At 49.6% G+C, this 21,746-nt stretch overlaps 2 protein-coding genes across 4 annotated transcripts in view; both read left to right on the top strand.

The window, feature by feature from the left end:
- Positions 1 to 21,746, top strand: part of SLC52A2 (solute carrier family 52 member 2) — a 397,658-nt gene that overhangs the window by 156,937 nt on the left and 218,975 nt on the right. The gene's annotated exons all lie outside the window — the stretch shown is intronic.
- Positions 1 to 21,746, top strand: part of LOC116835415 (TBC1 domain family member 20-like) — a 36,011-nt gene that overhangs the window by 3,901 nt on the left and 10,364 nt on the right. The window contains exons 2-5 of one of the 3 annotated variants that reach the window (XM_075063321.1): positions 3,475 to 3,567; positions 5,026 to 5,102; positions 5,700 to 5,734; positions 6,711 to 6,897. In XM_075063321.1, the coding sequence (XP_074919422.1) occupies positions 3,475 to 3,567; positions 5,026 to 5,102; positions 5,700 to 5,734; positions 6,711 to 6,897 (392 nt within the window). Of the gene's footprint in view, positions 1 to 3,472; positions 3,662 to 5,021; positions 5,103 to 5,699; positions 5,735 to 6,710; positions 6,898 to 21,746 lie in introns of all 3 variants that reach the window. The other 2 variants (XM_075063320.1, XM_075063319.1) reach the window with 2 other exon arrangements.

Genomic DNA, 21,746 nt, shown 5'->3' with positions numbered 1-21,746 from the left:
GAGTGTCTAAGGAAATTGCTCGTGTGACTTGTGGTTAGCCAGTGGGGTGAAACCGAAATCATTTTTGTCTGGCTGGTCTGGTTTGCGTTAGAGGTAGGAAAACCCCAGCCTTGGGCTATGACTGCCCTGTTTGAGCAGTTGGTCCTGAATTGGCACTCTCAGTTGGGTCCCGCCAGGACTGCCACTGTGACGATGCGGTTCTGGCGGGACCCAACTGAGAGTGCCAATTCAGAGCTAACACCAACTTGTCTGGGGTGTCACCCAGAACTACAGCTCCAATTTGAAATACAGACGGTATAGAACCAATACTCATAACTTTAACTACAAAATGATACAGACAGCATAATCATAACCAGTAACCCATAACCTGGTCCTAGACACCTTATATGACCCCCTTTACACAAGATTTGGTGCCACTACAGGACCTTGGTTGCAAACCATGTTCTATATGGTCCCAGTTTATATCAATAACGTCGCAAGGAGGGACCTGCTCTGGGGATGCAGTCAGGGCTGTGTGGTGAAGGCAGCTGCCTCATCAGCTGCAGATGTTGGAAGGTGTGTAGTGAAGGAAGCAGGGGACTGCAGGCAGAGAGGCTGGGCTCATGTTAAGGCAGTTGAATGGTGCCTTGGAGAACTGGAGTCTATCCCTGTCTTTGCCACAGAGTTGCTGTGTGCTGCTGGGCAAGTCACTTAAACCAGACTGTGGACAGGTGGCCGCTGTGTGCACCTTGTTTTCTGGGTGCCTGACTTGAGCCCCTGGGGGCTGGTTTGCAGAAGTGCTGAGCTCTCAGCAGGAGCTGTGTTTCGAACAAAGTGCTGTGTGATGCCAAGTACTCTGAAGAATGAGGTCCTAGATGTCTCAGATTGGCCACCCCAGAACGATTCCCTGTGTGTCTCAGTGCTCCATCTGTAAAATGGGGTGATAGCTGCTCATTTCCCGGGGGTGTTGTGAAGATAAATTGTTTGTGAAGCACTCGGATGCCGTAGCGCTGAGGGCTGTGGAAAAGCCCATGAGGAAATGGATAATACTGCTGAAGAGCAAGGTTCAGATACTGGGGGTGAATAAGGCCTGGGGCTGCACAGTGGAGAAAGAGGGGTAAGTAAGCATCATCCATCCTGTGCACTGAATGAGGCAGGAATCCTGGGGAACAGATAGTATCTGATCACATAATTAAAGGCTGCATTGTAATGCATATGCACAGAGGGGGCCAGATTAAGGCATTTTGTAATTTTTGAGTGCTCGATTTGACAACCTTAATAGTGTTCCTTTAATGTCGTTTTTTCCTGTGTAATGAATAATTAAATACTGGTCCCAGTACAGAACCCAGAACCACTGATCAGGACCAGACCTCCATTGGCATGGGTCAGCACAGGTCATAGACTCATAGAATATCAGGGCTGGAAGGGCCCTCGGGAGGTATCTAGTCCAACCCCCTGCTCAAAGCAGGACCAAACCCAGCTAAATCACCCCAGCCAGGGCTTTGTCAAGCCTGACCTTAAAAACCTCTAAGGAGTTCCCTCAGCCTCTCCTTGTAAGTCATGTGCCCCAGCCCTCTAATTATTTTCATTGCCCTCTGCTGGACTGTCTCCAATTTGTCCACATGCCTTCTGTAGTGCGGGGCCCAAAACCAGACACAGTGCTCCAGATTAGGCCTCACCAATGCCAAATAGAGGGGAATAATCACATCCCTCGATCTGCTGGCAATGCCCCTACTTATACAGCCCAAAATGCCGTTAGCCTTCGTGGCAACAAGGGCACAATGCTGACTCCTATCCAGGCTCCCGTCCACTGTAACCCCCTTTCCCAGAGAGCTCACACATCCTTTGCCCATGTACTCCTCCTCCTCCTCCTTGTTTTTGGCCTTGGCTAGTTTCTGATCCACAGCAAGATTTTGCATCTTGCCCCATCTGCTTTGTTTTTACAGTAGCCTCCCAGGAGGGGCTTTGTCAAGGGCTCTCTGGTTCTCCGCTGTTGTGGCCATGCCTGAACAGCTGCGCTCAGCCGGAGGACCGGGGCAGCTTTTGTCTTGCAGATGTGCTGGTTGGAACTTGTCTTGTCAGGATTACATGGCGGGGTCTCCTACAATAGCAGGGACTGGACTCGAGACCCCAGTGGTCCCATCTATCCCGATGTTCAGCTGGGTGCTTACAGCTCTGGTCCCAGCCAGTGCCTGTGATGCAAAGAGGTGCTTTGGTCTAAGAGGTGCTTTGTTAAAGACAGGCCAAGCATCCGCTATCCCTGCGCCACCCTGAATGAACCTTCTCCCTCCTCGGGGTTTATAGAGCAGCCACGTCTGTTCTGTTCTCTGTAGGGCCATATCCCACCCTCATCACCTGGGGGTCTGAGCACCTTCTGGTCTTGTGTCCGGCAGCGTGGCTAACAACATCCTGCACAGTCTGTTCTCTCCCCCTAGCCCCAGGGCAGACCTGCGTGCGCGGTGGGGTGTTTCCTTTTGGGAAGGTTTTTGTAAGTGGCTCTCTTGGTCTGTGTGAGAGAAGGCCAGTCGGAAGAATGTGCTTGGCATGGGGAGCAGGGCTGGCGAGTCTTAGGGTTACCCTTTGTCCCTGGGGGACTGTTGCATAGTCTGGATGGCCCCTGAGAAAACTCTGCCTCCCGATGGCAGAAAGGTCCCCTGGGGCCAGCGGACTGGAGCTGTCCACGATGGACTCCATTCGGACTCCCCAGTGCTAGGCCGTGCAATACTTTGAGCTAGACTCTGTTCTCTGCAAGACCAGCGGAGGACGGGGCTGCTGCACTCGTGGTAGCCAGTGTCGCTGAGGAGACACGTTGCAGCTTTCTGTGCTAGCTGGAGCGTCCCCAGGCCTGTCTGCACCCTATGGCCCCACAGCTGTCGCTGAGCCAAGCCTTGCTCACGTCAGACTCTGTAGCAAGAAGCCTCCGGTGACTCGTTTCTCTGAGTTCCCTCGCTTGCTTTCTGGGAATAGGATGGCTGAAACTGGGCCCAGTGTCCCAGGTGGGAGCTTCCCCTCCTTGCTCTGCGACTTGGTGCCTGTGCATGTGGCTCCCACGGCTACACAGGGCTGCTTGGTCTTGTGATGGGAGACGAACCCAAACTGGTGCCTAATCGCTGCCTCTCCAGGAGCTGTGCCATCCTGCTCCCTTGATCTGCCCCCCCATGAGGAGCTGGGAGTTTGGCTAATTCCCCAGGCTTCTTGGTTTACCTTTATCCTAGTTGAATCTGGGGAAACTGGCTGCCCCGCTCCCTGTCTCTCCCCTCCCTATGTGCATCCCACAGGCCGAGTCACAGGCCCTTCCCTGAGGAGTCTGCAGGCCTAGGTAGGTGGCAGAGCTGAGCGTGTGCCCCGAGCCCTGGAAGGGGGAAGGATCACGCTGGGCGCTGTAAGGAAGGGTTCGAGTGCAGGCTAAGCCCGGACCAGGATACAGGTGGTGATGGCCAAGCATGGCAGCTGGACAGGGCCTAGACAGTGACCATCTCTCTCCTGCTGGCAGAGCTGCTTGGGTCGAAGAGGAAGCGGAAGCTGCTATTAATCCACCAGGCCCTAACAAGCGACCCTGTGGCCGTGGAGACCCTCCGGGGGGCAGCGGTGAGCGAGGGGGGGCTGCTCACCGATGAGATCCGCAGGAAGGTCTGGCCGAAGCTGCTTAGCGTCAATGTGTACAACCTGCCTCCCAAGCCAGGTAAGGGGGCTCAACTCCCTGGTGTGTGGGGGTGCGTCTGTGCCCCAGGGCCTTGCTGCTGGCTGGCCAATGTCTTAACGAGCTTCCAGGCTCCGGAGGGGAAGAGGGAGTTCTGATTGGCTGTCCCATGAGCAGGAAGTGCTTGGGTCTCACTTGCATGGTTGATTCTATGCGGAGACACTGTAGGCTAGTGGTTAGAGCAGGGGACCTAGGAGCCAAGACTCCTGGGTTCTCTCTCCACCTCTGCTGCTGTCACATCACTTTGCCCCTCTCTTCATCAGCACCCCTGTGTAATGGGGATCGGATAGATCTCCATGGGGCTAATTCATATTCATAGGGTACTTATCTTACATTTCATCCTGCTTGGATGCTGGGAGAGCAGTGCATGCTGGGGCTTGTAGTCCCTGTGGGTGGCACCTCTTGTTAGACACAGGAGTTGTGGGCTGGTGTGCCCAGAAGGTGTGTAAATATGTGTGGCTGCCAAGGCCCCCTGGAGTAGCCTGCTTGGGTCACTGCGGTAGCTGCTTTGCATTTGCGAGCTGCTGCAAACATCTGGCCCTTTGGGAGCTCCCAGGCGTTGGTTTACAGCAGCTGCAAAGCAAGGATGAGGGGAGTTGGCAAGGAGCTGCTGCCAGGGGCTCAGTGGGCCCTGTGTGCAGCACCCTCTGTGGTTCATCGTCATAGTCTTGCTGGGCTTAGTGGACACTGAGCCTGACAGAGTAGGGTGCTGACTGATTCTCACCACCCTGGATGTGGAGCTGGGACCCCCATTCTGCAGACCCTGAACCAGGAGATGGACTAATGCCTGGGCAACATGGGGACCGGGCCAGAGACTTGCCCAAGCCCAAATCAGAGCTGGGGTTAATATCTGCCCTGTTAGCTCCGGCTGTGTGCTCTGCGCACTAGCTGGCACCAGTCCGCATCTCCGTGGCGTGCCCTGGGGCCAGGGTGATGGGCAGCCAGCACAAAGCACTCCCTGCCACTGTGACACTGGAACTGCTGCCAGAGCTGTATGGGTACCAGCCCTCCACTGAGCCAGAGATCAGAGCTGGCTGGGGGGCACTGAGCTGGGGTCGTGTGGCTGGCAGGCGGGCCTAACCGAGCGATCCTGGCCTAGAGGGCAAAGGCTCAGACAGGTTCCCCAAGCTCTCACCTCCCCAATACCAGGCAGACCCAAGGAGGGATATGGGGCACTGGTGGGGAGGAGCTGCCTCTGCTATCTTCCTGTTCTGTGCAGAGCTTGGGTCTGAGTTGGGGTCCACGCTGCAGACCCTCAGGTCAGCTGGGGTGAGGTGGTGGGACTGTCAGGATCGCTGCTAGCCCTGAGGGTGCCCCTGACCCCACTGGCCTCTTCCCCCAGGCAGGGCTGTCCGCCAGAACCACAAGGACTACACCCAAGTGCAGCTGGACGTGAGCCGCTCCACACACCGCTTCCCCCAAGGTAAGACGTGCCCTGGTGCCGGACATGCCCGTGGGCAGTGAGGTTCCCACAGGCCCTTCCTGGGCTGAAGTGGTGGCAGCTGGGGAGAGCTTTGCTGTGTGCTGGGATCGGGCATCGGTTAATCCCAGGTGGCAGGGGCCTGATGGCCTCACCTCCCTCCCACAGGAGCTGTGAGGGAGAGTGGCTGGAGTTGCTGGGGGAAAGGAGGATTTAAAGGGAGAAGAGGTATTTGTTCCCCTCTCCCCAGAGGCCCCCCTGCTGGGCACCTGCTAAGGGGTGTGAAAGATGGGGCTGGGTAGCTTTGTAAGGGGGTAGGGTGTTCCCAGGGGCCGTGCCCTCATTTCTGCATTGGACTGTTGCTCTCAGCTCAGAGTGGCCAGGGAAGGGTTAAGTGCTTCCTCATTGCTAGAGCCAGGAAGGGCCCAGGGTTCCCCGCAGGCTCCTGAGGCTAGACTCGGCTCTGCTGATCGGCATGTGCCCCTCCTCACCAGGCAGACCCTGGCCTGGGTCCGGCACAGCGGGGAGCGTGCTGCAGGGGAGTCTCCCTGGTAACTGTGTTTTCTTTCTGTCCTGCCTGTTCCTGGCTCTGCCGTGCAGAGCTGGTGCCAGAGGGGAGCTGCCTGCCTCGGAAGGTACCTGTGCCCCTTGCTGGATCCCGTGCTCCCCCTCTGTAGTCCTGCCTTAGAACTTCCACTAACCCAGGCCCCCGCCCGAGCATCTGGCTGGAGCAGCCCCCTGCCCACACCCCCTGCCTAGAGATTCATTTCCTCCCTCCCTTCCCCATCGCTCCCTCGCTATCTCGGGGGGTGAATCTGCACAGCCAGGTGCTGGAATATTTGGGGAGGGTTGGTGGGGCACCACTCTCACCTGACTTCTTGGGGCCAGCAGAGGCCACTCAGCTGAAGGTTTGGTGAGGAAGCTTCATGTGCGAGTCAGGCTGGAAGAGCAAAGGGTCCCTGTTCTTTGCTACCAGTTCTCTTTTCAGACCTGACAAACTCACAACACCAAACGTGGTGCTCACGCTCCCTCCCCACGTGCACCCTGCACTGGGGCTTGCTGGCCACCCTAGACCTCTCTGCGTCTTCTCCGTAAGCCAGGGCTTTAATGAGGGAGTGGCTGGCTCACAGGATGAGGAGAGAGGAGACGGAGCCCCCTAGCTCCGAATTGCTGCTTCCAGTCTGCTGTGCTCCTGGCCCTCTGGGAGCTGCTGGCTGCTCTGGTTCATGGCCTTGGTGCTAATCCTCAAAGAAAGCAGGCCCAGCTGCAGCAGAGACCACGTCTCCACTTGGGACCCGCCAAGGCAGCTGGGGCAGGGCAGCTCAAGGAGCCCGGGTACTGGGCCTGAGGCACAGTGCGCTTGGTCATGGGCACCTGGCTGGGGCCAATTGCCAGAGGGGATTAGAGGGGTCTGCGGTCAGGCCAAAGGAACACTGCAGGGACCTCCTTTCTGACAGTCTTCCCACCACACCCCTGCCCAAGCAGAGCCAGGATGGGGCAGCCAGAGGCTCCAGTGGGGCCGGCTCAGTGGAGCTGGCTGAGTGGGAGGTGCTGGAGCCAGGTGCTTGCACTGCATGGTACCCTGGGGCTCTGACCTCTGTCTCTGCGCAGGCATGCGGGCAGAGCAGCGCCAGGTCCTGCAGGAGCAACTCATCGACCTCATCCTGCACATCTTGAGGGCTCACCCCGAGCTGCACTACTACCAGGGCTACCACGACATCGCCCTCACACTTCTGCTGCTGGCGGGCGAGCGCATGGGCAGTGCGCTGCTGGCGAAACTCTCCACCCACCATCTCAGGTACCAGGCCAGCGGAGCCGCACTGGAGGTGGGGTAGGACATCCCCTCGGCCAGCCTGTGCCTAGGCCTGGGAATCAGCGCTGGCACTGCAGGGCACTGTGCCAGCTGGGGTCCCCTGGGGCACCAGCCCTGTCCCTGCAGTGTTCCCTGCGGCCCTGGGGGGCTTCGAGCCAGAGTCTCCTGCATTGCATTGCAGAGCACTAACCACTGGGGCGTCAGTCTGGCACTTGAGAGACCTGGACTGGAATCTCTGGCACCGTGGTGTTCTCAGGCCCCGCACCACCGCTTGCCTTTAGCGTAACAAAGTCTTGTCTGTGCCTGCTGGGGGTCAGCTCCCTGAAACCACTAGCCTCTTGCAGCACAAGCACTGCCTGCCAGGCCTCTGCAGGCCCCATTCCCTCCGTGCAGGGAGCAATAGGCATCCGCCAAGCCCCGAGTCCTCGGAGTGTCCCTCTGGAGGGCCCAGCCCCTGAGCCACTGGCACTTTCAGAATGACCAGCCCTCCTGCGCGCACAGAACTCGCCAGCTGGTACGTTCAGTCGGAAACCAGCACTATGCTGAGCACACAGCACCTGCATATATTTAGAGTGAAAACAAGAGTATGTTTGTCATCAAAAACAGAGAATCGGGACAGCGAATAAGAATATTGGAAACAAATGGCTGCATGAAAACAAAATCACAGCCCAGTTCCTAGAGACTGCCCTTAGCTATCAGGTTACCCTCCTGTCTACAGCAGCCTATCTGGCCCAAGAGTCTCTCCAGCATTTTCAGCCAGATCTGGTTGAGACCCCGCTTTAATGACGCAAATTGCTGTCCATTTACTTCCCAGGCGAAGCATCATCTTTGTCCCCCCAAATGTCCTAGATGGCAAAGCTTTGAGGTGCACCTTAAGATAAGAACAGCCAGACTGGGTCAGACCAAAGGTCCATCCAGCCCAGTATCCTGTCTGCTGGCAGTGGCCAATGCCAGGTGCCCCAGAGGGAATGAAAATAGGTGCCACTTGCTTCCTCCAATTACTTTTCTTTCTCTGAAGTTTTCTCGATCCTGCATTCGGCTTGGATCAGTGAGGTGAGGCCCACTGTGAACCAGACACTGCTTAATGTACATGTAACCAGCCAGTTAGAAAAACATTTGTCTGACAGAAAACCTGATTTTCACCTTTGTCAATGGCGAGTCCCTAGACACAGCCCTTAAGAACAGCATCTGTGCATGTATTTTGCAATGATATTGATGACCGGTGCAGTAGTGGTTTTTATTTGAGACCTCTATGACCTGTGGCAAAGTGTCACAGAGTGTGGGGGGAGTCAGGGCCTGCACCCCCGGCCAGCCGGTGAAACAAAAGGTTTATTTAGTCCAAAACAGTCCAAAACAGGTCTTGCAGGTACAGACAACAGGACCCCTTTAGTTAGGTCCATCTGGGGCCCCTAGGGAGGCCACAGCCCTGTTGGGAAGCCCAAGTCCCGTTGGGGCACCCCTCTCCACTTCCCAGCCAGCTCCAAACTGAAACTCCCCCCGCCCCTCCCGGCTCCTCCCCCAGCCTTCGTCCAGTATCCTGGGCAGAGGTGTTACCTGGCCTCCAACCCCCTCCTGGGTTCTCATGTTACATGCTCAGGTACCCTCCCTTCCCTAGTGCAGGCCGTCCCAGCAAAACTCCCCTGCACCCTTCCCCGGTCAATACTCCCCACTCAGCATTCACAGAACACAGCCAGAACATTGCCACTTCGTCACAAAAGGGTCCCCTTTTCTTTCCAAATGAGTCTCTTCTCAGACCTAACAAACTCGCTATACCAAACACATGTCTTGCAGGGTATTTATCCCTGAGGGGTGACATGCAAGGTATCTACGGCAAGCTTGTAACTTACCAAGCCTCATAATCCTTGTGAGGTGTATGTACGAGTAATACCTAGGGACTAAGGTAACCATATTGACAGCATGCTTTATGAGCTTGGAGAAGAAGTTAGTCACCAGGGGATAATGTGTCTTGGTGACGGCTCACTCAAGCAGGAGGGAGTTGTCACCACTCCCTGGTTAGCTGATGATGGACTGCAAGGCTCAGTTGTCAGCCTTGGGATGGAACAAGTCTAATCGATGGAAACCATCAGAGACAACTGCAAACAATCAAAACCACTTGGAGGTAAAAAAGGATCAGGATCGCCCTGTGTGAGCAGAGACAGTAGACTGTCACAGTAACACAGAGCCGGGGGAGGGCATTTGGATTAATTCCCTGAGGAAACATCTTGTGGAATGTTCGGCTGCTGGTTCCCGGGAAGCCAGCTAACTCTGCAACAGACCAAACTTTTGGGGGCGGGAGCAGTCTATTGTGTCAGGTAGGAAAGGTAACTGTTAATAAGTACAGACCCACATTTGTGTTTTGTTGTTCACTTTTGTGCAGTCACTGTTCGTTTCCATCACTCTCTCGTGTTCTTAGCTGAATCTCTGTTCTTTCCTAAATAAACCTTCATTTGTTTCATTATGAGCAGGGTGGATTTGATTAAAATCACTAGGCAGGAAGACTCGATTTAATCTTAGATTTTGACTTAAGTGCATTCTTGTTGGTTGTTATAACCTTAATACATATTCTTCACAACTCCGAGATAGATGTAGGTTTCATTTTTAGAAGGTACACACTATACATTTTAAAAATGATTTATTTTGAAAACTTTTCAGATTAGTTTTACAGCTCTATCAGAAAATGAATGTTTGGTTATTTCATTCACCAAAGGTAATTGAAGCAGATATTTTTGAAGTCGTTGGGAGGTGAACTATCTCCAATTCAACAGGTTAATCATTAATATTTGGAGGATTTCCTTGCCATGCTATATTAGGAGGAGAACATCACCAGACAGACACTGAAATTGCTTTATTTAACTAAAACAGCAATGTTATGTATTCTGGATTTTTTTTCTTCAACAGCAAATATAAAATATTTTAACTAAACAAGCATATGAATGTTTGAATTTAGTTAAACATTCAAGTTTTTTTAAATCGGGTTTGTTTTTGTTAAAATTGTTTTTAACTAAAATAGTTAAATGAAATATTTTTAAAAAGACCCTAAAATTAAAAACAAAAATTAATTTGACTACGTCAGCCAGGTCAACATGAGAAACTTAAAATATTGGTTTCTGCAGCTAACTCAGTCGTCTTCACCTTCATTTTCCTGTTTGTTCATAATCTGGAAAAGAAAAACAAGATTTCCTGCTTTTTCAGGTCCCAAACAATTTCTCAGTTTGGAATGAATTAGTGCAAAGGAAGAAAATATTCTTTCTACACCGACACAAGAATCTACTGCTGTTAACACTGAGATTATCAGTTCAACAATCTTTGAATCCAAGTGCATAAGTGACTTTCACCAGTTCACTGGTGTCACTTTCTTTAAAACATCGTCAGCAAACATATATTTCTTGAATGGTTCACCCTTAGCTCAGAAGTTTATTATAGTTGGCATTATGGAGGGATGATTGCTGGATGTCCATGTAGGGTGACCAGATGTCCCGATTTTAGAGAGACAGTCCCGATTTGGGGGTATTTTTTTTTCTAATATAACTCCTATTAACCCCCACCCCCGTCCCAATTTTTTAAACTTGCTGTCTGGTCACCCTATGTCCATGTCATAGCCAGCTCCTCTTCTTCACCAGTTAAGATTTGACCCTGGCACCGAGTATTGAAAATATTTGTGAGAAAATGAGCTAGAGATGGTGCTTGTCCCATTCGTTTTTTTAATGCTTGTAATATAACTCTGTCATTGTATGTTTCTTTTTTTAAGATCTCACTCAGTTCCTTCCAAATTTCAACAGCGACAGTAACAAAACAGTTATTTCCCTGCATTTTGTTCAAGGCTACAGAAATAGGCCTCAGGGTACTCGGCATGTGTTCAACATTTCTCTTAAGCCCAATCTTGAGAACTTTGACTGTGATGGAGCCATCTATTTTTTCATGATTTTGTTCACAAACTGTCATCAGATTAGGCCAGTGCTTGATGTAGTGCTCAAAACAGTCCATTACTGAGTTCCATTGCGCATCTTGTGGGAGTTAGCTTGGGTCCTCCCACTTTTTTCAGAGCAGCTGCTGCAAAGTGGTTGTTACGGAATTGTTTTGCAATTTCAACAACATTAGTCTTTATTTCTGGAATACTGAAGTCTTTGGCTAGGAGGTGCATCAAAATGAGCACTGCTACCGTATGTTATTAGCTTGGGACTCTCTTCTAATAATTTCTTCTCATCTTGCATACATTTGCAGCATTGTCTGTGACCAAGCTGCATACTGGACATTTGAATTTTTTTTCAGTTTCTTATAGCTTTTACTGCTACTTCTTGTAAATATTCTGCTGTGTGCATTTCCTGATGTATCAGTTGTTTCAGTAAGGACAGTCCCTTCTGTTGTCACACAAGCACATACAACAGGATCACTGGGGACATTGCTCCACTCATCAAGACTCAGGTTAACAATTTCACCCTCTAGACCTTTTTCACACTGCTCAATTTCTCTTTCATACACTTTGTCCAGCAATTTGCCTGCAACATCTGCTCTGTTGGGTGAACTGTATCCTGGTCTTAATGACTGAACCATGTTAAGGAAGTGCCCATTCTCAGTCATACGGAAAGGAGAGTTTGTTGCATAAACAAACTGGGGAATTTTTTCATCAATTACCTCTTTTTGTAATCTGCTGGTTCTTACCACAAACCTATCTATAGTTGTTTCTGGATGATGGAGATTTATGTTTTCTTTTTGCTACAGGTGATATACCGTGGCTATGTGACATACATGATGTGACTGAAACTCTGAAACAATAGAAAATAATGGTGATGTTGAAGGTGGATAGTCTTCAGAATCCTGTATGTTGAAGGTGGATTCTCTGAAACAAAATAAATCAATGCAGTTATTTAATTATTACTACGCTGCTCGTGTAGTATTCCTTATTGCATTCACTGCCACACAGTGCTACTTTAAAAGTGATATTGTAAAAGGAAGATCTGCCTATTTCAGCTGTTTATTTTTATCACAACTGCATCTGAAATGCTAGTACCACAGAATAACAACTATATTTTTTGCTCAAACATGAGAATTGAAGTATAGTCCAGAAGGAAGACAAGCAGTCCTTAAGCTTTTTAATTTCAGACTTGTTTCTTATCAACCTGAAGATCCCGCATGTTCAGACACGTTCCTTTCATTATCTTCAATGCAGCTTCCTCCTAAGAAGGAAAACTTCTCATGATGTGGTTTCATTCGGGCAGCCAGACCTTGCATTTCTTTGTTGCACTGTTTGCATTTTGCACATATGCCTGTCTTACCCACAGGTAGAGGAACTTCATTAAAATACAGGGCCGCCCAGACTGGGAGTAGGGGGTGGGGAGTGTAATTTGCCCCAGGTCCCACAGGGCCCCCACAAGAATATAGTATTCTATAGTATTGCAACTTTTTTTTTCTCGAAGGGGCCCCCGAAATTGCTTTCCCCAGGCCCCCTGAATCCTCTGGGCAGCCCTCTTAAAATATTCCCAAACTGGGTCTCTGTTACGGTCTGCTGCCATTATAGGTTTTCCCTTCTAGTGAGAAGATGGTATGGTAGATCTCAAATCAATGAAGGCTACACTCAGAAAGGCCTCAAGACTTCTGGAATATGCTGCTCAAACAGTTTCGCTTTTGTTTCTACTGCCTGTCCCTCCTTTCTCACATTTATCTCCAGACTTCTTCTACCTGTCCAAATCTATTCCGCCCCCAACAATCTTCTAGTCATTGAACTTTTGAAACTTTGCACTTTTAGAGAGAGGTAAGAGAGTGACTCTGTGTACACAAATTTGCAGAGGGACAATAGGATTGAGGTCTTTTGTTTATTTATTAATTTAAAAACATTTTTGCTGTTAACAAGCCTGTTATCTCAGGAGACACAAATTCACAGTCTGAGAACTGCAAAACTAAGCATCTCTGATGGTGTCTTCTAGACTGAGCACAGTGTCTCATTGGGTAATAGAAAGATTAACCTAAATAATCGATACAGAAGCCCCTGGAACCCCATAAGATTGGGTCCCTAATCCATGAACTATTGGAACTCATTTACAAAACTTTTCGTAAACATGACATGAATACACTGTCTCATACTGTAGAATTTGAATTTATAATCCCTATTCCATGATGAGATATCATTGAGCTATAATGTCTTAATTGAAATGATCTTTAGATATGTTTTTCCTAGAAAAGCATTTTATCAAAAAATTCAATTTAAATAAATTTTTTTTTTTTTTTTTTTTTTTAAATCATTGATTTTTCTCCACACTGATTATAAGGGCTGGGTGCTATGCAGGAGCAGTGGGCTAAGGTAAAACTAGTGAACTGGGGCATGCTGTCCCTTGGGGGCAGAGGATCTGAGATTTCTGGGGATAGCCAGTATTGGGGCTGGATATCACAGGGGAGTGATTCAGAGGGACTTGGGGACTGTGGTGCACCTATTGTTAACTTGCAAGGCGAGGAAACGGTTGTGTGAGGGAGCTGACACCAAGCTGGTGTGGGTAGGGCTGCCTTCTCCTAGAGGCAGGGGGTAATAATCCTGGTACCCCAGGCAGCGTCACAGCCTCACAGGACACTTGCTGGTGAATTAGACTGTAGGTGCCAGTCTGTAACCCCAAGGAACCCCTGCCAGTTGGCACTAAGGTGTCACACCTGGATCACACCTCCCCTCGTACACTGGGGCAGTACGGGGAGGCACTGGCTGACCTGTAGGTGTCAGTTCAGAACGCTCTTGCCTCGATGGGCCGGCGGCTGCTGTGTTTTCTTTACCTTTAATATGTGCGTTTCCATGTTGTATTCTTAGGGCAGTTTGTTGGTATCTTTTGTCCTGTGTAGCCATCTCAAGGGAGTGTCTGTTAGGACCCTGAATTCTCTATTAAATAGCCAAGGCCTTAGCTGCTTAATGGCCCATGGTCTGGATTGCACCCCACAGCGTGACAAATAGTGGGTTGTGCCACTACCTGCCCTGTAGCCATGGGTGCCTTAAATGCTCTGCTGCTGTGGCTCTCAGCCAGCAGCCAAGCATACAGTACCCTGAGTGTCTGCGTGCTTTGCGGCCCTGGACCAGCACTCAGACGCCAGCAGCCTGCCTATGACACAGCAGCCCCACCCCGGCTTCCATCAGTCTTGTTACTTGCAGAGGTGACCCCAGCTCACCCTTGAATTTTCCCAAAGCCACATGCTCTGCAAGGTCCAGCTCTCTCCTGGAACACTCAGAGAAACAGTAAGGGTCATTGTCTCCTTTAAAGAGACAAAAGACACATCCCAGTTTCTTAACCTCCCTGGGATAATCACACCCTTCCCGTCAAGCGCAGCACTGAGCTGGCTTAGTGTAACATAAAACAAGTTCAGACAAAAAGGACGTGGGTGAAGTGATACGAAGTAGAAGGAGTAAAGTTAGACAGGATTACAAACAACCAAAGAGAACATTATGCTTTCTGATGGCTAAGATCTAACTTAGCAAGCTGCAGCCTCGGGTCCAGGTAGATTTCCTGCCAATCTATTTCTCCGCAGTTGTGGCTGAGTTTCTCTCAGTCAGGTCCATCCTCAGAAGTGCAAGGGGCTGGTTTCCCTTGGGCTTCTAGGTGAAAGATCTCTGCCTAAGCAGGCTTCTCACCTACACTGAGTTCCCAGCGACATCAACCGCCTTGGCTGAAGTACCCACCTTTCTCAGCTAGCAAGAGGCCTCTGGTATCTGTCCAGAGATGGATGCTGACCTGGCTTCTCCTCTCTCCTTATATCTTCCCAACCTCACTGTTTTGTCCCCAGGCTTCAGGTGATCTCACGCCGTTCTGCCGTTCCTGTGGCTTCCCATCCCCTGCTGATTCATATGTAAATGGGGCAGCCATTGTTCTTGGTCCTGCCTTGCTTAATTTCACTGAACGTAAGAACAGCCGGACTAGGTCAGACCAAAGGTCCATCTAACCCAGTATCCTATCTGCTGACAGTGGCCAGTGCCAGGTGCCCCAGGGGGAATGAACAGAACAGGGAATCATCAAGTGATCCATCCCCTGTCACCCATTCCCAGCTTCTGGCAACTGGAGACAGGTAGATAGGTTTCCTCCCAGGCAGGAAGGACAGCAGCTGTTTCTCTCTGTGTTTGGTCACAGACTTTAAAGCATAACATGTTAAAATATCTGGCTTCCCTCACCTAGTGTTAATACAGACATTTCACAATGATACCAGTCACCAGGTTGGTGTTAGCTTTCGGAAAAGACCTTCCTTGATACTGTTTATAACACAGTAATACTGTACGTGAACAGTTGATGCACTCACATATCATTTGTGGTCAGACCCCCGGCCCTATAGTTCAGAAGCTGTCTCCCTGCCTCACTCAGTTGATAGCTTTATTTACCTTTTATGTAAAGGTGCCTTTGTTGTCTTTGCTGGGTGACCAGGCTACTCAGCCGAGCAACTATGCATTCCTTTGGTTAGGGCAGACCAGGCGTATGCGTAGCTTGCCAAACACATCTTAAGAAGGCAATTCAAGCACATACATGTAACTCTTTGTACACACCCTGTGCATACATCATGCAAGAATAATATTGACCGCTGAGTTACTAGTTTTCCAGTGATTATTATCTGCTGCCTTTTGGGTATATATAATGACAAAGGTGTGTGAGGTGTAGTGAGTGTGTCAGGCCTGATGAGTTGCTGAAGCGCAGTAGTGACCCATCGATAGGCTTCCATGTCTGTCTCACACAATTGCATACTGTCCTTTTTCTACGTTGGCGCAATTCTGTTCAGTGGCCGTGGGTGTTTTACTCAGAAAAGCAATGGAGTGCTGCCTGTTCCCCTCCCCTGTTCACATTAGTACAGCTCCCAGGCCTGTGCCAGAAGCATCTGTGCACAGTTCAAACAGCTTGTCAAAGTGTGACCTGGCCAGAACGTGCTTTCCTGATGCCATTGTCTTCACCTCCTCGAAACCTTTCTGAGAGGCTGCAGCCCATGCTGTTTTGATCGGTTTTGTCTTTCTGCATCAGTCCGTGAAAGGCAGACAGTGTCGCTGAACTTATTTAGAAACCGGCGGGAATAGTTAGCTAGGACTGGGCTTTCCTTTTAGTCTGGGCATAGGCCAGGTAGCAGTTCCACTTTTAAGGGATCTGGGGAAATTTGGCTACCCCCTACCCACTGTCCCAAATAAGGGACTTTGGCAACTTCTATCTTGCATATGACACGTTTGCTGTGAGACCTGCATCTTTGAGTGTTATCATCAGTTTCCAAGTGATTTTTATTATCTGGCCAAGAAGAGCTATAGATTGTAATGTCATCAGTATATGCCTGTGCAAAGTCTTGTAATCCGTTGAACGTGAGAACGGCCACACTGGGTCAGACAAAAGGTCCATCTAGCCCAGTATCAGTGGCCAATGCCAGGTGGCCCCAGAGGGAATGAACAGATCAGGTAATCATCAAATGATCCATCCCCTGTTGTCCATTCCCAGCTTCTGGCAAACACAGGCTCCGGACACCATCCCTGCCCATCCTGGCTAATAGCCATTGATGGACCTAATCTCCATGAATTTATCTAGTTCTTTTTTGAACCCTGTTATAGTCTTGGTCTTCACAACATCCTCTGGCAAGGAGTTACACAGGTTGACTGTGCGTTGGGTGAAGAAATACTTTCTTTTGTTTGTTTTAAACCTGCTGCCTATTAATTTCATTTGGTGACCCCTAGTTCTTGTGTTATGAGAAGGCGTAAATAACAATTGATTAACAAGTCTCTGAAAGGTGGATCCGGCATTAATTAATCCAAAAAGTAACATTTTGAACTCAAAAAGTCCCCGATCAGTAATGAAGGCAGATTTGTTTTCTGCACTTTGCTGTCTAATGGGATTTGCCAATATCCTCTTTTTAGGTGTGGAGTGCTCAGATCTAAAGAGTGGCTAATGTGCTGTCGGTTCTGGGCACAGGGTGTGTGTCAGGAGCTGTGATGGTGTTAAACTTTTTCTGATCAACCCAAAACCTTGTGGTCCACCCTTTCTGGGAGCCATAATAACTGGAGAAGCCCAGGGACTGTTTGACTCCTTAATTGTCCCCATTTCCAGCATTCTTTTTATCACCTTAGGAATTTGCTCCTGCATCTTTCCCGTGGTCCGATATACTCTGCTGGGAGCAGGTTGTGGCTCCACAGTGTTAATCTTACAGACCATTTTAGGAGTCAGTTCTGGCCTGTTGGAAAATACCTGGGGGTGATTCTGCAACATACTCATAACCTCTGCCTATTCAGCTGAGCTTAGCGCTTCATATAACTCAGTGCTCTCTAGTGGGTTGTTGTTGTGGCATGCAGCCATCAAATCAATGAGAAACATGCTCTGAGAAGTCTCCTCTGTACAACATATCACGTTTACAATGGCTTCCTGACTCTGATATGCTTTTAACCTGTTCACATGCACAGTCTGTGAAGCCGCCTTGCTGAGGGGGTCTTCTTGTATATTGTAAATAACATTGTTATCCCTTTCTACAAACTCAGAAGGCCAGTCCCATGAGTTCTGTGTTTTGTCCCTTTTTATAGGGAGCGTGACAATGGCAGAGCAGGGGCCAGCTCATGCCAAGGTCCCCATGTCTCCAGTGATCACTGATGCATACGTGGCTGGAACCAGGCTGGGTCGTCTGTGTGTTAGTATTGTTCAAATGGGTATTAGAATTATAAGTGCTTAATGCTTAGACGATATGGAATGCTTGTAAATTGCTGCCGGCATTAATCTCACTTCTAACGTCTGTACCCACTGTTGTAAGGAAATCCTGGAGGGTAGGAGCCGCTGTGGCTGTAAATCAGCAGGCAGGAGAGAGACATTAACTAGTGTGAAATTCTGGTCTCCACCAGCAGGTGTCTGTCCTGTCCGTCAAGGAGGGCCCATCGACACCAGACAGACTAGGGTGGAACATTGAAGAGGACAAAAGACTGTTATTGACTGTTCCCCTCCCCCCGTGAAGATGAGTCATGCAAGTGGATTCCTCCCATCAGCTGAGTTCACAGCTCAGAACAGAAGTGGGGAAGGGAACAAAACCCCCTAACGAGGAGGAACTGTATCTTTATGCTGCTTGGACTCTAGGGGCAAGAACTACTAGGCATAAGCAAAAGATCCCCAGTGCTTATCCTGGTTTAGCCCTAAAGGACGTATAAAGCTTATCAGAGAAACTTCTATTACTTTCTGTAGTTCATTTGTGTGTGTATCTATGGTTACCTGCTTTAACCTTGTCAAGAACTCTCCTGTTTCCTTTTCCTATGTAATCAATCTGTGTATGGTTTATTATAGGGCTGGCTACAAGCGGGGCTTTGGTGTGAGAGCTGAAGCACAGGGGCTCTGGGGTGAGGACAGGTCCTTTGGGACAGGGAGTAACCTGACTATTGCTGTATCCTTGAGGGAAGGGCCCAGCTATCACACAGGCGGGTCACCTGGGTGGCAGGACAGATGGGAGCGCCTACGGGCCTGTCTGTGTCTCCCTGGTTAGGCTGCTGTGGGGCTGAGGAGTTCACACCTGGTAACTGGTTGGTGAAGTCGAACACAGAACTCACAGCCATTGTGGGACTGGTGCCGGGTTCCCTGCACTCTGCCCTGAGGCTGGCACTGACGCCCTGGAGTCACAGCAGGCAGGTTGCCACTGGCGTAGTCAGCAGAGTGACACACAGGTTGTTCTTTTAACTGAGGTTTACACTTCGAGCCCTGGTAAAATAGTTTTAAGTGACTCTCTGGTGGAGAGGCTGGGAACAGTCAAAGAAGGGGAACAGTTTTACTAATTTCTATTTGTTTATTTCGAGTAAGGGCAATAGAACAAAGGAAAGTGTGAAGATGACTAAACAGTAGAAAAGGCAGGAGGAGCAAAGAAGCAGGTGCTGAGCTCCCCAAGAAGCAGTGAGCGGAGCTGTCAGCAGAAGGAGCTCTGTCAGCCGCTGCTCAGAAGCAATCGGAGCCAGTGGCCATGCAGCAGTCATGTGCCATAAGGCAGGCTGGGGTGCCTGTGCCAAACCGGGGACCAAAGGGGGTCCCTCGTTCTATAAGGGATGCAAGAGACCAAGCGGATTATTCCCCTGGGGAACTATGGCAAGAGCTGTGGAGGTGGGAGTGGAAGAAGCTGCTCGTGGGGGAGAGGTGGATGAAGCTGGAGGCTTGTGCAAGGAGGCTGAGGTGCAGCAGCAGAAGCTTGCTGACCAGGACACATGCAGGCATCTCAAACAGAAGAGGAGTGTAACAATGCTGGTTCTGGCGGGACCCAACCAAGAGTGCCATTCAGGACAAATTTCTTAAATGGGGCAGTCACAGCCCAAGGCTGGGGTTTTTCCACCTCTAAGACAAACCAAACCAGCCAGACAAAAATGACTTCGGTTTCACCCCACTGGCTAACCACAAGTCACACAAGCAATTTCCTTAGACACTTCAGTCTCCCAGTATCACCACCAGTGCCACCCGTCCTGGGGATGAATGGTTATGAAAACCAACACCCTAATGAAAGAAAAAGGTTCTCTCGATCCCAAAGAATCAAGCCCGAGACCCAGGTCAATATATAAATCAGATCTTACCTGCAAATCACGCTGTTGCCAATCCTTTAGAATCTAAATACTAAAGGTTTATTCATAAAAGGAAAAAAATATAGATGAGAGCTAGAATTGGTCAAATGGAATCAATTACATACAGTAATGGCAAACTTCTTGGTTCAGGCTTGCAGCAGTGATAGAATAAACTGCAAGTTCAGATCAAGTCTCTGGAGTACATCCTCTGCTGGGATGGGTCATTCAGTCCTTTGTGTGGAGCTTCCATTTGTAGCAAAGTCCCTCCAGAGGTCAGAAGCAAGATTGAAGACAAGATGGAGATGAGGCATCAGCCTTTTATAATCTTTTCCAGGTGTAAGAACACCTCTTGGTTCTCACTGTGGAAAATTACAGCAAAATGGAGTCTGAAGTCACATGGGAAAGTCCCTGCATACTGTACTGAGTTACAAGGCGTATCTGTCTTCTCTCAGTGGGTCAGTTGTGTAGCTGATAGTCCTTAATGGGCCATCAAGCAGGCTAGGCAGAGCTAATACCAACTAGTCTGGGGTGTCACCCAAAAGCACAGCACAAGTTTGAAATACGGACAGTATATAGCCAATATTTATAACTTCAACTACAAAAATGACACAAGCATACAGACAGCATAATCATAACCAGCAACCTATAACCTGGTCTTAAACACGTCATTTGACCCCCTTTATACGAGATTTGGTGCCACTACAGGACTTGGTTGTAACCATGTTCTATATGGTCCCAGATTATGTCAATAACATCACAAGGAGGGACAAGTCACACCCCTAGGACCCAGGAGGAAGGACATATGAGGGTGGCTGATCAGGGGATAGCAGGTGTCCACATCTGGACAGATGGACACCACCACTGCGCCTGTAGCCCGAGCATTAGAGACATTAAAGGTTGTTCTGGGATTCTGATGGAGGGAATATGGGATGTGTTTTTTCTGCGTGTGATAGTTCCTGTAATGACACAACAGTGGAGGCTGAGGGCTCATGTACATGCTTGCCATAGTCAGATTCAGTGGTTGAGGGGGTAAGCCCTCACCAGGGAACCTGAGTCAATGTGAAGTGTGACTTTGGAACAGCTAGGAAAGCTGTAGGCCAGAACTCTACTGGAGCAGAGAAACTAAGGCATGGCTGAAAGGTGCAGAGGCACAAAAACTGCTGAATGTGGAGAGACACTGGCACAGCTAGGTTTGCTCTGAGCCAGAGTTCTGCTGAGAGCAGGGCAGCCTGGTAAGAGGTCTGATTTCACAACTTAGAGGGTGACACTTTACTGTTTTGGGTGAGGGAAACTGAGGCATGGCTAGATGGTGCTGTGGGCCAGGATCTGCTAGGAGTGGTGGGACTCTGGCACAGCTAGGGAATAGCGCTCTGCTGAGAGCAGGGAAGACTGCTGGGAGTGCTGAGTCTCTGACTCAATTAGGAAAGCTGTGGCCCAGAACTCCCCTGAGAGCAGGGCAGACTCAGCGTGGTCAGAAAGCTGATAAAGACCTTCGGAGTGACAGAACTCTTTACTAGCCTGGGTGACAAGCAACCACTGGGGGAAGTAGGAATGTTGAGGAAAGGGGAAGTTGCTCTTTAATCTATGGGTTGAGGGTGGTGATTTCAGACGTAATTAAACTACTGAGGTGTTGGAGAACGGTGGGTTCTAACCTGCTGCCTCCAGGTCAGCCAGTGGCTAACCCTCCTGCAGGTTTGTAAGGGGGAGGTGTGACCAAAGGTACCCCCACATTCATACCCTACCTGCTGTTGTAACAGTCTTTGTACAAAATAGGCCTTGGGAGGCATCATCTGAAAAATGATAACTCACTAGTCGGTAATGTTCTTGTGTGGTGTGTGCCTGTGGTGGGCATTGAGAGCTATGGAAATACGCTAGAATGATAACTTGGGTTTAATCCAGGCATGCTGGGGGCGTTGGGAAACAGGTCTGCCCTAAAGGGAATGTGTTTTCCCTACCTGCTTGTTACTTCTGAAGTACTTTGAAAGACAATGAAAATGTATTTACATATTTCATAAACAGACCCATCAAGCAGCTACGGGTGGAGGCAAACCACAGTCTAACAAGTGAGGGAGAAGACAGCCTGGTCTACACCGAGCAAGAGGGAGAAGCGTGGTCTGGGTTGTACTTCTCATGAACCCATGCTAAGGTTTATTGGTTTATAAAGATGGGGACGGGCTGAACCTCAAGTGATAAGCAATTGGATCCTCTGATTATATACGACATTACTGTGTTATAAAAGTGTGTGGAGTGTGATACAGCATGGCCAGAGGGCAGCATAAGAGTGTTAGCAGGGGCCTTATTCCCTGCCAAGGGAGGAAGGTTTGCTTTAGATTAACTAGAACAG

This window comes from Chelonoidis abingdonii, chromosome 2 (genome assembly GCF_003597395.2).
Source record: "Chelonoidis abingdonii isolate Lonesome George chromosome 2, CheloAbing_2.0, whole genome shotgun sequence".
Lineage (NCBI taxonomy): Eukaryota > Metazoa > Chordata > Testudines > Testudinidae > Chelonoidis > Chelonoidis abingdonii.
Note: the sequence above shows the minus strand (reverse complement) of the source record. Positions and strands in the feature narration are given on the sequence as shown.